Source organism: Acanthaster planci, linkage group LG04, assembly GCF_054643075.1.
Source record: "Acanthaster planci isolate LZ-2023a linkage group LG04, COTS_SCS, whole genome shotgun sequence".
Classification (NCBI taxonomy): domain Eukaryota; kingdom Metazoa; phylum Echinodermata; class Asteroidea; order Valvatida; family Acanthasteridae; genus Acanthaster; species Acanthaster planci.
Window position 1 is genome coordinate 8,590,909 of NC_141780.1, and position 14,629 is coordinate 8,605,537.

At 39.7% G+C, this 14,629-nt stretch overlaps 2 protein-coding genes across 7 annotated transcripts in view; both read right to left on the bottom strand.

Moving 5' to 3' along the window:
- Positions 1–8,066, bottom strand: part of LOC110974907 (uncharacterized) — a 64,607-nt gene extending 56,541 nt beyond the window's left edge. For both annotated transcript variants that reach the window (XM_022226862.2, XM_022226861.2), the window contains exons 1-2: positions 7,946–8,066; positions 7,690–7,800 (exon numbers count right to left, since the gene is read on the bottom strand). In XM_022226862.2, coding sequence (XP_022082554.2) covers positions 7,690–7,800; positions 7,946–8,036 — 202 coding nt within the window. In that variant the 5' untranslated portion in view covers positions 8,037–8,066. The remainder of the gene's footprint in view (positions 1–7,689; positions 7,801–7,945) is intronic.
- A 1,202-nt stretch (positions 8,067–9,268) lies between these two features.
- The window catches only part of kdm5a (lysine demethylase 5A), a 38,498-nt gene continuing 33,137 nt past the window's right edge, over positions 9,269–14,629 (bottom strand). For 4 of the 5 annotated variants that reach the window (XM_087135614.1, XM_087135613.1, XM_087135612.1 and 1 more), the window contains 2 exons: positions 13,649–13,822; positions 9,269–13,466 (listed from right to left, as the gene is read on the bottom strand). In XM_087135614.1, the coding sequence (XP_086991740.1) occupies positions 12,475–13,466; positions 13,649–13,822 (1,166 nt within the window). In that variant the 3' untranslated portion in view covers positions 9,269–12,474. Of the gene's footprint in view, positions 13,467–13,648; positions 13,823–14,629 lie in introns of those variants that run through there. The other variant, XM_087135615.1, reaches the window with a different exon arrangement.

Genomic DNA, 14,629 nt, shown 5'->3' on the forward strand with positions numbered 1-14,629 from the left:
TTATGGGGCACTGATTCAACAGGCACCTGACTATAATGCAACAAAACATACTATTGTGCGAAACCATTTTGTCTTTTCTGCTTGAAAATTTGGTCCAGAGACGGTCATGTTGAATCAGTGGATTTCTTTTAATCAATTACAGACTGAAGAATAAGCCTTGTATGCTACATTGGAAAAATAAAAATGAAATGCTAAATGAGCATTTCCACAAAAAAGTTTTGTTCATGGATTTTAGGTGTGTCACTCAAGAGGAGACTTTACAGTGAGTGCATTCTTTACATTTGTGCATGATTTGTAGCACAATGATAAAACTGAAACTGTTTTCCTCTGGAGACAGCTGGCTAGTGTACATACTTGAGATATACACAATAATCCCTGTGCATTTAGATATCACAACATTTGGAGATTGTGATTGGAAATGTAACACAGGTTACATGCAGTCAGAGATCATAGGTAGTGACAGTCTACACAGTGACAGATCACAGAGGCAGGTTACATGCAGTCAGAGACCACAGACAGTGACAGTCTGCACACAGTGACAGATCACAGAGGCAGGTTACACACAGTCACAGATAGTGACAGTCTGCACACAGTGACAGATCACAGAGGCAGGTTACATGCAGTCACAGATAGTGACAGTCTGCACACAGTGACAGATCACAGAGGCAGGTTACATACAGTCACAGATAGTGACAGTCTGCACACAGTGACAGATCACAGAGACAGGTTACATGCAGTCACAGATAGTGACAGTCTGCACACAGTGACAGATCACAGAGGCAGGTTACATGCAGTCACAGATTGTAGGCAGTGACAGTTCGCACATGGTGACAGATCACATAAAAAAAAAGGCTACGGAAAGAAGACCAGCTAAAGTATTGGGCAGATTAACAGAGATACTAGGTATGTTTGACACAGTGATACCTAATCACTTCAAATGATGGGTTGCATACTGCATTGTATATGCAGCACACTGCAACAATCTCAATAAACTGATATTGTTCAACCAGAAGCTGAATAGCAGAGAATGCCTAAACCTTGACTATGGGTAGAGGAAAATACAAATTAGAATGATAAGGTTGGTTCCACCTCCACATTCAAGTCTGGCTGTACTGAAGATTGCAAGACACTAAAACCAGATGCATATCAAATTAATCAAAATTGATTTGAATTTCAATCCTTTATAGTGAAACAAAATTGACAACTGTAATAGGTTCCTTTATGAGATCAACAGCATTGAAGGTAGTACCTGGAAGCTTCCTGTACAAAGATACTTTGAGTTGCTTGAATATGAAAAAAAAAAAGAAAAAGAAGAACTGTTCTGAGTGAAAAACCCAACCACTGCTACATGTAATGAAGTACCAAACCTGATTTATGATGCGGATTCACCTGAACTATGCCAAATGCAGCAACGTTCCACGTAATTTACCTGGTACATAGACAGTTCAGCAGTTCACAATCTTCAACAGCTCAATGGTCTCAGAATCTACACTCATCTATCCTTCTCTATGGGTAGACCGACCCCAATACCCCGTCTTGTATGGTTGGCTCATCCCATCTGAAGTATTATCAAGACCCAATTTCATGCAGCTGTTTAAGCAGAAAATCCTGCCCAGCAAACTCATGCCCTGGGTAAAAAGTAGCAAAGCACCAGTCACACAAAATATGCAACCCAAATGTTTTGACTGCTAACCTGTTTATGCTCAGCAAATATATTTATTGCTGAACAAATTTCTGAGCTTAGCAGTGTTATGAAATTGCCACTGGGCAATGTGGCCTTTTGCCAGCTGTAAGTTTTCTGGCACAATGAGCCAGCTATTCATGTCCTCACAAAGTCTGATATGTTGCCCAGAGGCTGCCAAGACAATATCCCCAAGATGATTATCAAGTTGTAAACAGGAGTAGATGGACAGTCACTACCCAATGGAAGACTTTTATGCCACTTGGTGGCGGCAAACACAACAGTCTGCTTTGGTTGATAATGCAATGATGTGAACATGCATGTGCAGTTCTACATTGTAGGCACGCATGTTAGGTCTGAGTACGCGCACAACCATAGGAAAGGACCGGTTTGTTTGCCGCCACCATAGGTGTCAAAGCCTCCCATTCTTAAAAGACATTGCTTGAGAAACCTGATTAAGTCATCACATTTTAGACAACACAGACTGACATATATGAATCATAGTAAGAAATAACCTGTTTGACAATCTTCAACATAATTTAAGTAGGCATCTTTCCTCTAGGCTCTTAATAAGTACCCCAAACTTACAACTTCAGCAAGACACATAACAGTTGCATCATTCAGGTTTGACAGTGATGATATCAACAATACGAAGGACACAAGACAGACATGTAGATTTACTGATATCCTGTCCCTTGCTCAATTTTATGAAGCTTGCATGTTTGGCATAGAAAACAAAATTTGCCCTAGATTTGAAAAGGTCACCAGTTCACATGTATATTACTTCAAACTTTTATTAGCCGAGCAGTGTTTTCGGTCCACTGCTGATTTTTCTTTAGGAGTTACAGCACATTCCCATTGAGAATGTCAGAAATTACTAGCAGCAAGAGCACTCTGGAGTCAACATGCACACAAGCATTCACACACAGGTTAACCTGGAATTCAGCATTTTTCCCCAGGGGAAATGCATGTATTTACATTCATGCTGCGAGTCAGACAGGTGGTTTTTCATGCTGTGTGTAGTATGCATTCTAACCTTTGACAAGTATCCCGTACAACTCTCTGCCATACAATTGCACAGTTATCTTCCACTTTACCATGCAGACAATTCCTTGCATTTTTCACTTTTGACATGCTTTTTAGAAAACAAACCTCTTTTTAATTCCGTGGTCTCCCAAATTTGCAAATTAATTCCAAAATGACCTATTTTGACTTTACATACATTGGCCAAAAAAATCAGAAAAGCACTGTTTGGTATAAACCTTGTGTGTTCCATCAAAATTGAACAAATAAGTTTAACTGTCTTTCTCTTATATACTCTGATTAACAATGCATCCATGAAGATAGTCGGATAGATGCTTGCTCACGGACAAGCATCTCTGATATGCGCCCATTTGCTGATTAACTCCAACCATCTCAAATCCATCAAAATACATTTGCACTGTTTGGTAGAGTTTCATGGACCTGGACTGGGAGGCCTGAAGCCACTGTCAGGGCATTAGTGCATGTTGTCATGGCAATAGTACTGATGATGTCAATGTGTAATGTAAGCCATGCGTTACTGGACCATCAACAAAGACCATCATACCAGAGGTGAACCTTTTATCAAGAAATGTGGATTGCACAGGGAGTGTTGGATTTTGATGGATTTAGGTCAGTGCCTAGTAAAAGACACTAGGGAGTTAGAATTTATTATTCAACATGACACCTTCCTGACCTCCTGATTTTGACTAGTCAGCAAACACACATTATGGGATTTCAGTCAAGGTACATGTAAGTTCAATGACGTGAAGGAAAACCTGAATCAATCCTTGGCCCCGTACACAAGCCATACTCAGCAGACTGGTTTAACATAATTATATGTACATGTACATGTAGTACTGTAGTTGGGCTGAAGGCGGTTTGTATGTTTGTGATGTATATTTGCCATTTAAACCTAGAGGAAAGCTTATTTCTCAGGTTTAAGACACCCTCAGACAAGTTTTCTGTAGAGGCCACCTACATCTGATCCAATCACCTGACAAAGTACAGTCACCTGACACCTATCAACCAATTAACAGCCTTTGGCAAATGTCTGCTCCAAATGACATCACTGTTTCTGAGGTCAACTCTTACTGGCGAGCACACAGGGTTCCGTGAAATTTGCATGCTCACATAATTACATGTACATCAGACGTTTTGGAGCCACAGGCTCCACTGAACAACTCATGACAATAAGAACACCATGAGGAAGACTGCGGAAGGGGCATTCATTCTCTGTTTAGATATTCACAACTTCCACACAGGTCCATGCCTCAATTAGAAATGATGAAACCTGCAGACACATTCAGCAGTTGTCTACTTCTACTGCTTTTGGTTGGATTATCACATGACAGAGGAAAACAGTGATGCACACAAGTCGGTCTACAGTTTGCTGAAAGCTGATGACAGTCTACTTCACAGCAGTGTTGTAGTGATGACCTTGCACAACCTTACTGAGACCTCAGACCCCAACTCAAAAAGTTCCAACCAAGACCTCATGGGTGAGACTGAGACTCTAGACCAACGAGCTAGGTTAGTATTCCAACAGCGCATGCCCAAACAGAAGCACCTCCAAAGCTATTTGGGAACACCAGCACATGTGCTCAGGGCTTGAAATTAACAGGCGCAGCTAGCTACAATGTGCCTGTCTGTCTCAGAAAGTAAGTACTTGCGCCCGAAAATCATAAAGACGGGCTCAAGTACTTACGCCTGTTTGATTCCATTATTGTAGTGAAAAATACATGTACCTGAACATTTTTACCATTTGTTTCTACTTTTGTCACAAAAAATACCTGAACCTTTTGACTTCACTTCGGATCAGCCTTGTCATGGAACCATAACACAGTACAATTTTTTTACGATGTCACTGAGCGCACGCCGCAGTCTCACATGTGATGCATGAACACACATGAACGTACACTTGCATACCCGTGATCAGTGTCACGATCTCGCTGAATGGTCTGTACAGTGGCTGTGTCTGAATTGACACGGCTGGAATTTACTCGTGATTGTATGGAAACTGACTGCGACCACAACCTCCTAGACTCGTGCGTAAATTCAAGCCAAACCAGTGGATTCTTGTTGAATTTTGTTGGTCTTCGTATCAGAGGCCCAGGGTGATGTTGTTAGATTTTGTGAGTTGGGACACACAGGGGTCATTGTGTGCAGTGTCTGGCTTGCTGTACCAATGATTGAACAATGCTTGATTTTGTCAGGTTTGGTACTGCTACAGTGTAAGTCATCCTATACTGCATAGACCCATCCATACCATATCACTCAAACTCCGACGGGCTCATTCTGTTGGAGTTTATCAGGTTTGGTACAGTAACCTGCATGTACAAGTACCGGTACATAGACAAGTACATGAACCTGTTGGATTTTGTGAGGTTCAGTATGCTTTCTACTGCAGGAGCCCAGGGGATAAGAGTTAATATGGAAGAAACCAAAGCCATTATAAAAATTGGGTGTAACGGCTGCAACCATGAAATCAGTCAGAAATGCAACCTTTGTCACAATTACCAGAGTCAAGGAAACACTGGGACATCATGTAGGAAAACGTTCCCTGCCAGGATTAATGCAATTAGCATTGATTTGCATAATGCCGACAGCTTTCAGCAGGATTTTCAGATGCATGTATCTGCACACATGATGGTCACAAGATGTGCCATGCTCCAGTGCACTCTAGGTGACAATAGTCACCAACTGTCAACAATATTGTCTTTATGGTCCAAATCAGCTTCCTATTGAGGTTGTCCATCCAAACCTTACCTTTGTCACACTTACATATATGTACCATTGTCACAACTCTTGCCAAGATTAGTCCCTTTTTGGCCTGCAAATTAACTTTAAACAGTGGAAATTTTGACAATTTCTAGAATGTATTCATACAAAGCAGATATGATTTTGACACGTGCAACTGGTAGGTCAGAAGAGAAAGGGTAAATTCCAAGCAATACATGTACATGTATATGACGGACAGTATTTTTAAGTTTTGTATTGGTGCACACAAGAAGTAAAAAAGAGGAAATCAGCTGCTCCAAGGAACTGTTAAGTCTGTTAAATTAGTTCACATTGAATATTGTTGGATTTAGCATGGTTACAAGGGGGCATGTGGCTAAGTGGTTAGGGTTTGTAGCTTCTAATCATAAGGTTGGAGGTTCGAATCCAGCCGCTGGCAGTATGTTGTGGCCCTTGGCAAGCCTCTTCACCCCTGCTTGCCTCTCTCCACCCAGGAGTATAAATGGGTACCAGCATTAGCTGGAGAAGCAACGTGCGATGAACTGGCATCCCATCCAGGGGGAATAGAAATATACTCAGTCGTTTCATGCCATGGAAACCCGAGATAAACACCGGCCTGATGAGCCAAATTGGCTCGGACCAGACTTGCATTTTTTTTAAGCATGGTTAGGGTTAGGCGTAAGCCATTGGACATGCACACATAACAGTAGACATCATGGAGGGAAAGACACTGTGGTGTAAAATCCTCATTCATCAAAACATGTCTCCACATATTGTTACAGTGACACATCTGATATGTTCTTACTTCAAATTCCACTTCACAAGCATGTGAACAACTAACATATGTAGCATTCTGTAAATCTCTGATTCTGTATAATGTCCAAATGGTAGGAGCCCTCTGGGAACATGTTGAAAATAACTTGCATAATGAAAGGCGCATTTGCTTAGTAGAAACAACTGGAACCTAAAATTACCCAAGAGGTTTTATGTTAGGAACTTACATGTAGGGTACAGTGTACAGTGCGGAACGTTTCAGAGATAAAATGCAAAATAAGAGACTAATACATTTATTTCGGGCTCCATTTTTTACTAAAATTTCTTGGAAATTTGGTACCAAAGAGGATTGTTTTATATGTGAGTTCTTAACAAAAGGACAAAACTGGCCTAGCTTAACAAAAATCACCAAGCCACAATTGCTTTCAGAAGTGAGTGCCTGGCCGAAATCCTTTGACATAATTTTAATGCATCTGGAGTTACCCCTGAAAACAGTGTACAAACTAAACATGTATATTAGTCTCTACTGTAAAAACACATTTGCCACTGGTAAAGGAGATGAAAATTTACACTTGCAATAATACTTTTTGCACTGCCACTGTCACGTTGGATTTGAATTCCTTCTGAAATTTTCTTTTAAAAAAATTACGTTTGGTGGAAGAACTCTAACAAATCAGAATTTTCATTGAGAAGATTCAAAACAGAAGAATTCAACTTTAAATTGGGATAGTTTCATCTCTGTTAACATGCTTGTGAAATGAAAACATACCTAACGTAGATCACTGTAATCAGGGGTTGGGGATGAGTTCCATACACTGACACCAGATGACACACCGTGCACAAACCTTATGAGATTAGTCTGAAAAATTCTTGTTTCCTTAGTAAAAGAATTTTTCTGGACATGCTTTTGCTTTCTGATGGCTAACAGGTCACTGTAGGGAATAATTTCTAGCGTCTGTATGTGGAGTGGTGAGTCATGTATTTATTTCATGGTGGTTTCTTCACCACTACGTCAGTGGGTCTAGATGGCTTGGAGCTTTAGAGGGCTGACTTACGCGGTACTTGCTTGTTTGCCTCTGGAAAACTTTCACAACGAAACACACCTGAGCTCTTTTTTTGATGAGAGTGTTGGTGATTTTGGTGTTGGCCCAAGGTGTCGAAGTGCTGCAAAATTCCCTGGATTAGAAGTTATGCCACAGGTATTAACAATGGTCAAAGTTTAGATAGACCTACATGTAAATGTACATTTCCCAAACCTCCTAGTAAAGCCTATTCCACTTGCAGATGCAACATTATTAGTGGTCTAACATTGTCTAATGTTGATATTGCCAAATTTATGGGCTTAACATTAGATTAGGGCCTAATGTTAAATCAGTACTAATCCTAGTCAAAATAAACACTGAGTGATATTGATGAATTGGCGATTTGAGCAAATAACATGGCTAATTTCAAAGACTTCTTCATGAAAAGGATACCCTCTATTCTGAGCTTCATCACTTGTTCCTTGTCCTGTTCCTTGTCGGTGTCTTCATCCGGAACTTCCAATGCTCCGTCCGCTTCATCACCTTGGGTCGATGATGGAGTATCTGTAATGTACGTGCGCAAGGCAATGGGGAAAAACCCGCGATGAAACATGCCATGAACCCAATACTAATGTGATGATTTCTGTAAAATGGACACCCTAGTGCCCATATGTCTGGCCCACAAAAAGGCTGAAAGACCGGAGCTTACCTTTATTTTTATGACCGACTACTTTTTCGGCCCATGACGACCAGGGCTGGCCCACAAACTGTGACGGACTGCCGTGGTCTACGGTCGCCATTGCTGTTCTGCCGTGTTGCCTGCCATGTATCCCGTCGTGCCGTGCGCGTGACGTCACTGACAGTTCGCACGCGAGCAGCACGAGTACATGGGAGTACTTTGCAGGGCTCTTATTAACTTTTTAGTTCTCGTTTCTTACGACTTGGCATCACTCCCGTTTCCCTCAAAGTGACATTGATTAGATTGATGTATCCCTTTCTCAATGTCGACTTAATCTGATTTTCTCTTGTGTTTTACTTTGGCTCTCTTCATCGATCATTTTGCATGCTTCCCGTAAGCGGTACTTCCTCAAGTCCTCTGGGTCGTTCTCGTTCCATGGACCGGATCGACATTTTTTATGCACAAACGATGAGAGGGATAAATCTGAGAGCAGTAGTGTGAATGGGAAATGACGGTGTCACACTCACGTTGTGCATATGCTGATATTAAGAAATATTGTACCAGTGCCGTAAAAATTGAAAAATGCAGAAAACGTTCATGTAAAAAATCAAGAAATGCTAGCATGATCCTCAAAGACAACAAAAAATTGGTCATAAATGTATTGGGGATATGGGTAGGGTGGTCATTACCATGTCTGTACTATGCTGTTATTGCATGTCTCTTTTATTCTCAATGCACTAAAACAGCGACATCACAAAACCAAAAAAGGGAGTTACAACAAAGGGGAGCAGAATTCCATAACTTCGTCCAATGGTGACAAATTTACGGCTAAACCATGTTTGATCCTGTTCATGCAAGTCCTCCTCATTCTTTCTGCTCTTTTCTATTGGGGCTGAAACTTTGTTTTTAGTTGAAGTACGTCTTTTAGCTTTCAATGAGATTGTGATTCAATACAAACATTTTTTGTCATTTTTTAGCTTTTTGTTTTATTTCCAAAAGATAAATCACAAAAAGTGAAGATAGATTCAAACAACTGGATACCCTGGTTCAGACCCCGTCCATCTGAAGAGGCCATATTCAAATAACAAACCTGCAACTTATTCAAACAATGATTAGTCCACGGATGGCAGGAGGTGGACCCCAAAGGTTTGTCAGTTTACTGCTGCCAAGTTATTCTCCCTTCTTTCCCCAGACAAGGTTCTGGCGACACCCGTGTTCCTCATCTTTTTTTCTGATACCCAATGTTGGGAGTGAGGGGGTCCTTGCAAGTTGCATGAAGAAAAAGGAGCTTTCAAATTAAAACACAATCTGAACATACACATACTTTCTCAGCATACTTTAAACTGTACACTATTTCATACTGCACGTCTGAATGTAGTTTTAATGTAATCAACATTGGATGTGATTGCAACATGAAGGATAGTATTCAGTCCTTTGCAAGAGATCCTTTAAATTACACAAACACAAAAAAGTTAATGACTTCGAGGTTTTTTTTTACAATGTTGCTTGTATACAGTAATAGCAAAACATCAAGAATTGTTAAACAGCCCACAGGATTCTGCACTTTCTGACTTAACCTTGGAGTTTAGTAATACACTACGCACTGTTTAATTAAACACAATAACAGGTTAAATTGCAAACTACAAATAAGAATATACGCTTGGAGTGCAACACTGAAGTTGTTACATGTATGATGTTGAGTCCAATTTTACTGGGGATTCACACAGCTATTTGAATGAGTAAATATTGAGTCATCAATGACAAAATTGATTGGGAGGTTGTCCTTGTTGCAATGAAGGACATGATCAAATGCCCCTTTGAATGAACGTGCTAAACTCTTGCTACTTCAGATGAAATACTATTCCTAATTGGAAATAAAAGTAACTTCGAAACCAACTCTAATTTCGCTATTTTACAGGAAATTATTTAGTGTACTTTTGTGAGACATCCATGCATAGCACAGTTTTTCTTACCAACATATTGAATAACTGTAAATTGCTCTGAGTAGTTAGTACCCAGCAAATTTCTGCTACCTACAGTTCATATCTGAACAAGACAGTGTTTTTTGTAACTTATCTTTGGGTTTCACATAATTAGCTATCCTGTCAAGAAGTTGTTAGTAAATTAGTGTACATCTATGCATTTAACAAAATAAATGTCATTTTTATTGGATATAAGACAAAGAAGACAACTGCTTCCCCATAAGAAAGAAAAGACCACCTGTTAAACCTTAAAGTCTACAGAAATTAATGAAAAAAAAAGTTTAGTATTTACAAGGGCATACAGACTTGTCTTTGCTTACATCAGAATAAACATCTCCAATTTGCTTTCCAATGTCTAAAGATGCTTCCAAATTTATGTACAGAAGTACACCTACTTGTACATTACAAAGGCTGGAGCAATAAACAAGGCGGCAGATACAAAACAATGTGATTAAAAGAATTTTGTTAATTAAGAGTACACTTTAGTACTTCAAAGAATGTAACTCCAACATTTTTTTCATTTTCTTTCCCTCTTTTTTAAATTTCACGTTTTAAAGTCCTTTTTCAGGAAAAGGAAACACACTATACGTAACAGGCAGCTGCTAAATAAATGGAACTAAGCATCTTTATTCTTTCTCGTCAGTATTAAGGCAATCAAATTTACCGCATCCTCAATTTGAAATAAACTGAAGTAATCAATCAGTTACTATTATTATTGTTTCTTCTGTTTTCTATAACTTTTCAATACAAAAAATTGAACTCTTGCACCTTTCTTGCGAATCACAAGAGGGAAAACAATATAAATACTTGCAAGGGTGCCATTTGAATACAGTCCAATTCGGACTGGGTCATGAATTCTGAAGGATGTGCCTTTCAAATGCATTTCTTTGAATGGTAGGTAAAAAGATATGGAACCCTCATCATTAGCAGAGATTTCAGCAAAAGACGTCTGCTGGTCTTGTCAAAGTTTTCAAAGGCTAGCACACTCGCAGTCTTTATTGAAAAATAGGAATGAGGTTTCAGAGACTCATTAAGAGCATTTTATTCAAAACAGCCTGTGTACATATTCTATCACTGACACATCTCAGCTCTGCTTTGAATGGAAAATGATCTTGATGAAATACAACTGGACTGCACAAGGGAAGGGATTACACATGACTAATTTGTCAACTCACTGTATCCAAACACCAAGGAAACATCACTAGCAAAAGGCGAAATCATTAATATAAAATAATTATCCGAAGGTCATATTTAATTTAAGCAAAACTATATTTCTTTGCAGGTTCTGATTTTTCCTTTCTCAGGGTAGTATGAGGCAGTATGAGGTAGAAATTAAAAAAAAAAAGAAGAAATATATTTTAAAGGGTAGAACAAAATGCTAATACATATCACTCAACAAAGCAAGCAAGCAGAATGATTAAACAGATAAATGTAACGACTTTTGACACACTTCTTGAAAAAGTGGATGTGGATATTTAACTAAGCATGTGACAATTATGAAGTGCTATGCAGAAGACAGTGGTCATTACAACATTCATCCATAAAGCCAGAAATAAATTTCTATTCAATATAATAACAAAATTGCACTAAGATTTTACCGAGACAAATGGGTAATGCTTTCACCAGCTCAGAAGAGATACCTCAAAAACTCTATTTTTAGAAAGCTTTTACTTGTGGGTGGAGTTCCTTTTTCAATCAGATGAAATTATCTACTCCAAATGTGCAAAAAATGGCAGAAATCAAATTGCTAATGCCCATAATTATTTGCAAAAAAGAGTTTACTGACAAAGCTTTGCATCTGCTCTTGGAAGAAACTGTGGTGAGTTTTTAATTACAAGTGATGCACTGTAAACCGTTTTTTGTTAACTAATGCTTCCAATTCTTTACATCAATATTTCTTAGCTTCTCTTCTACTTAATACAAGCACACCATAACCCTTTCTTCAAATGACACCTCTCTGCAAGACAAAACTTTGTACATGTTTGCAGTAATTGATGTACACACAATCACAATGTTAATTTGAGGTCAACAGCAGATCCCAGATGCATAAAAAAATGTGACTACATCTAGCATTTCTGTGTAAATGTGAATTCGTTAGTGAAACTGAAAAAAAGGTATAGCTTTCCTTAAGACATGGTGAAATATGGTGTGCTATTATGTTTTATTTACACCTCTGCACATTTTAGAACACTACCAAAACAATGTTGACAACCCTGACAGTGTCTGGTGTTGAGGTTCAAATAGCAAAATGATAAATGACACATACTGTTTGAAACAATGTGGGAGCCTTGCCACTTTGATGTTCATTTATGGACTCTACACAGAAACTGTGGATGTGTTGTCTGGCCTCCTCATGAGAGCTACAGTACAGACAAACAGTGCACAAAGTACACAACCATTCTGCCTCTAAACTTGCACAAAGCTGTAGTGTCCTTAAATGGGCAATGACCATACAGCATCAACGGCACTGAAGTGTCTGCCACCATCTCTCTGTCACCAAATGGGGACATTCTTAAGCAGAGTCCACAGTCTATGTCCTACCTACTGAAGCTCAAGCCATGTTTGCTTGGCTTCCAATCATGACGACCCATCCATGATCCTTTCAACAGCAGGTTTAGAATTGTTATCTTGAGATACAGAGGACTCGGCCTGCGCCTGGTTTGCAGTTGGATCCTGTTGAGCATCACTAGCTGGTACTTTATCACAAGGCAGATGTGGAGTAGCTTCTTGATGGGTGACATTGGACTCATCTAAGGTTGTACTGGGTTGCACAGATGCTGATGGAGACGGTGAAGGTGCTGACTGCTTTAGTGAAATGGTGGGTTCCTCTGATGAACTTGCCTGTGACGGTGAAGTTGTCAATGGCTTTTCAGGTGGAACTGCACTGTCAACTTCCAATGGACTTTGTTCCACATCTGGTACCTGTGTGTCCAATATTCTGTCCCCATTTGAAGCTGAATCTGATTTCTTGGTGTCTGGAATTTGGACTTCCATGGGTTCCTCGCTGGCAGCTTCAGGGACAGGAGAGTTTGCCACAGGGGTAGATACAACGGAGATTATCTCCTCTGTAGTGTCCATAGCAACAGCATCTCCACTGTGTTCACTGTCCATGACTTCCTGGGCCACTTGGTCACTTGAAGTATCCACATTGGCCCTGGTTGACTTTGTGTCTTCAGGTGGCTCCGTAACTTCATCAGTGCTTTTCTCTCCACTTCCTGATTGCTTTCTTTTATCAGACACTGTGGTCTCTGATGAACAAATATCTTTGGGTGTTGGTGTCTCTGTTTTCTCAGCAGATGAATCCTGAATGTCTCCATTGTTAAGCTGAGTGCTGGGAACTTTCTCTTTCACTGAAGCCTCTGAAGAGCCTGGAAGGATATTTGGTTCTGTCTTGATTTCAATGTCTGGTGTTTTGGATGAAGGCGCAGGTGTAGTGTTTGCACTATTTCTCCTGGCTTCAGCGGCCCTTTGGGCTGCATGGCGTGCCTTGGCTGCCACAGATTGACGCTGCCTCTTGATGCAAGGACGACAGATGAACTCTTCATCATCTGCTGGCTCCTGTGTCATACCTATTTAATACAGAGAAAAAATTATCCAGATTAAAAAAGCACATGGTCACTGTGCATTACCCAGCAAGTATTGAATAGCAGTCTTTGCTTTCTTCACATTCTTAGAGTGCACATAGTAGTAGTTACTAGGATTGTCACTCGGATGCCAACAGACAAACTTGTTCATATTACTGCTAACTTACCTATGCATAGTAGATGATACCACTTTTCACACTTGTCACACTGTACCCAACTGATGTCATCTCCAGTGGGCTGTAGACAGTGTTTGGCTGAACACTGTTCATCATCATCATCCCCATCCACATTGACAAATAGCTCTGTCTCTAGCTTCTTATTCTTGTCCTTCTCTTCCTTAACTGTTTGAAAAGAGGAATCAGCAACACTTCAATAATAATTGGAAAATCAAACTCTGTGGCAAGGTACACTGGCCCACAGTCTTTAATCTATTAGATCACTGCCAAACTCGAGCGTGGATTTGGATGGATTAAAGGGAGTTACCTTCAAGTCACCAAATATTCCACTTTAACTCTGGTGCATGTTCAACCTTCAATGCATCCCAAATGCCAGCCAAAACTGGATGAAAACCTACAATCTGGGGATGCATTACCAAAGCACAGCAGTCCTTTAAATCAAGGAGGGATCCAGTGACCCAGAAACAGTATCTTGTATTTTGCATGGCTTACATGCTGGACAATCTTCATAAGCACGATGTTTATGAAAATGTGAAATTTCAAAATGCCACAATAACATGTTCCATAGTAACTGATGTAAACCATGTCCTATCACAAGTTGGTTTCATAGTAACCTATGTAAACCATGTCCTATCACAAGTTGGTTTCATGGTAACTAATGTAAACCATGTCCTATCACAAGTTGGTTTCATGGTAACTAATGTAAACCATGCCCTATCACAAGTTGGTTTCATAGTAACCTATGTAAACCATGTCCTATCACAAGTTGGTTTCATAGTAACTGATGTAAACCATGTCCTATCACAAGTTGGTTTCATAGTAACCTATGTAAACCATGTCCTATCACAAGTTGGTTTCATAGTAACCTATGTAAACCATGTCCTATCACAAGTTGGTTTCATAGTAACCGATGTAAACCATGTCCTATCACAAGTTGGTTTCATAGTAACTTATGTAAACCATGTCCTATCA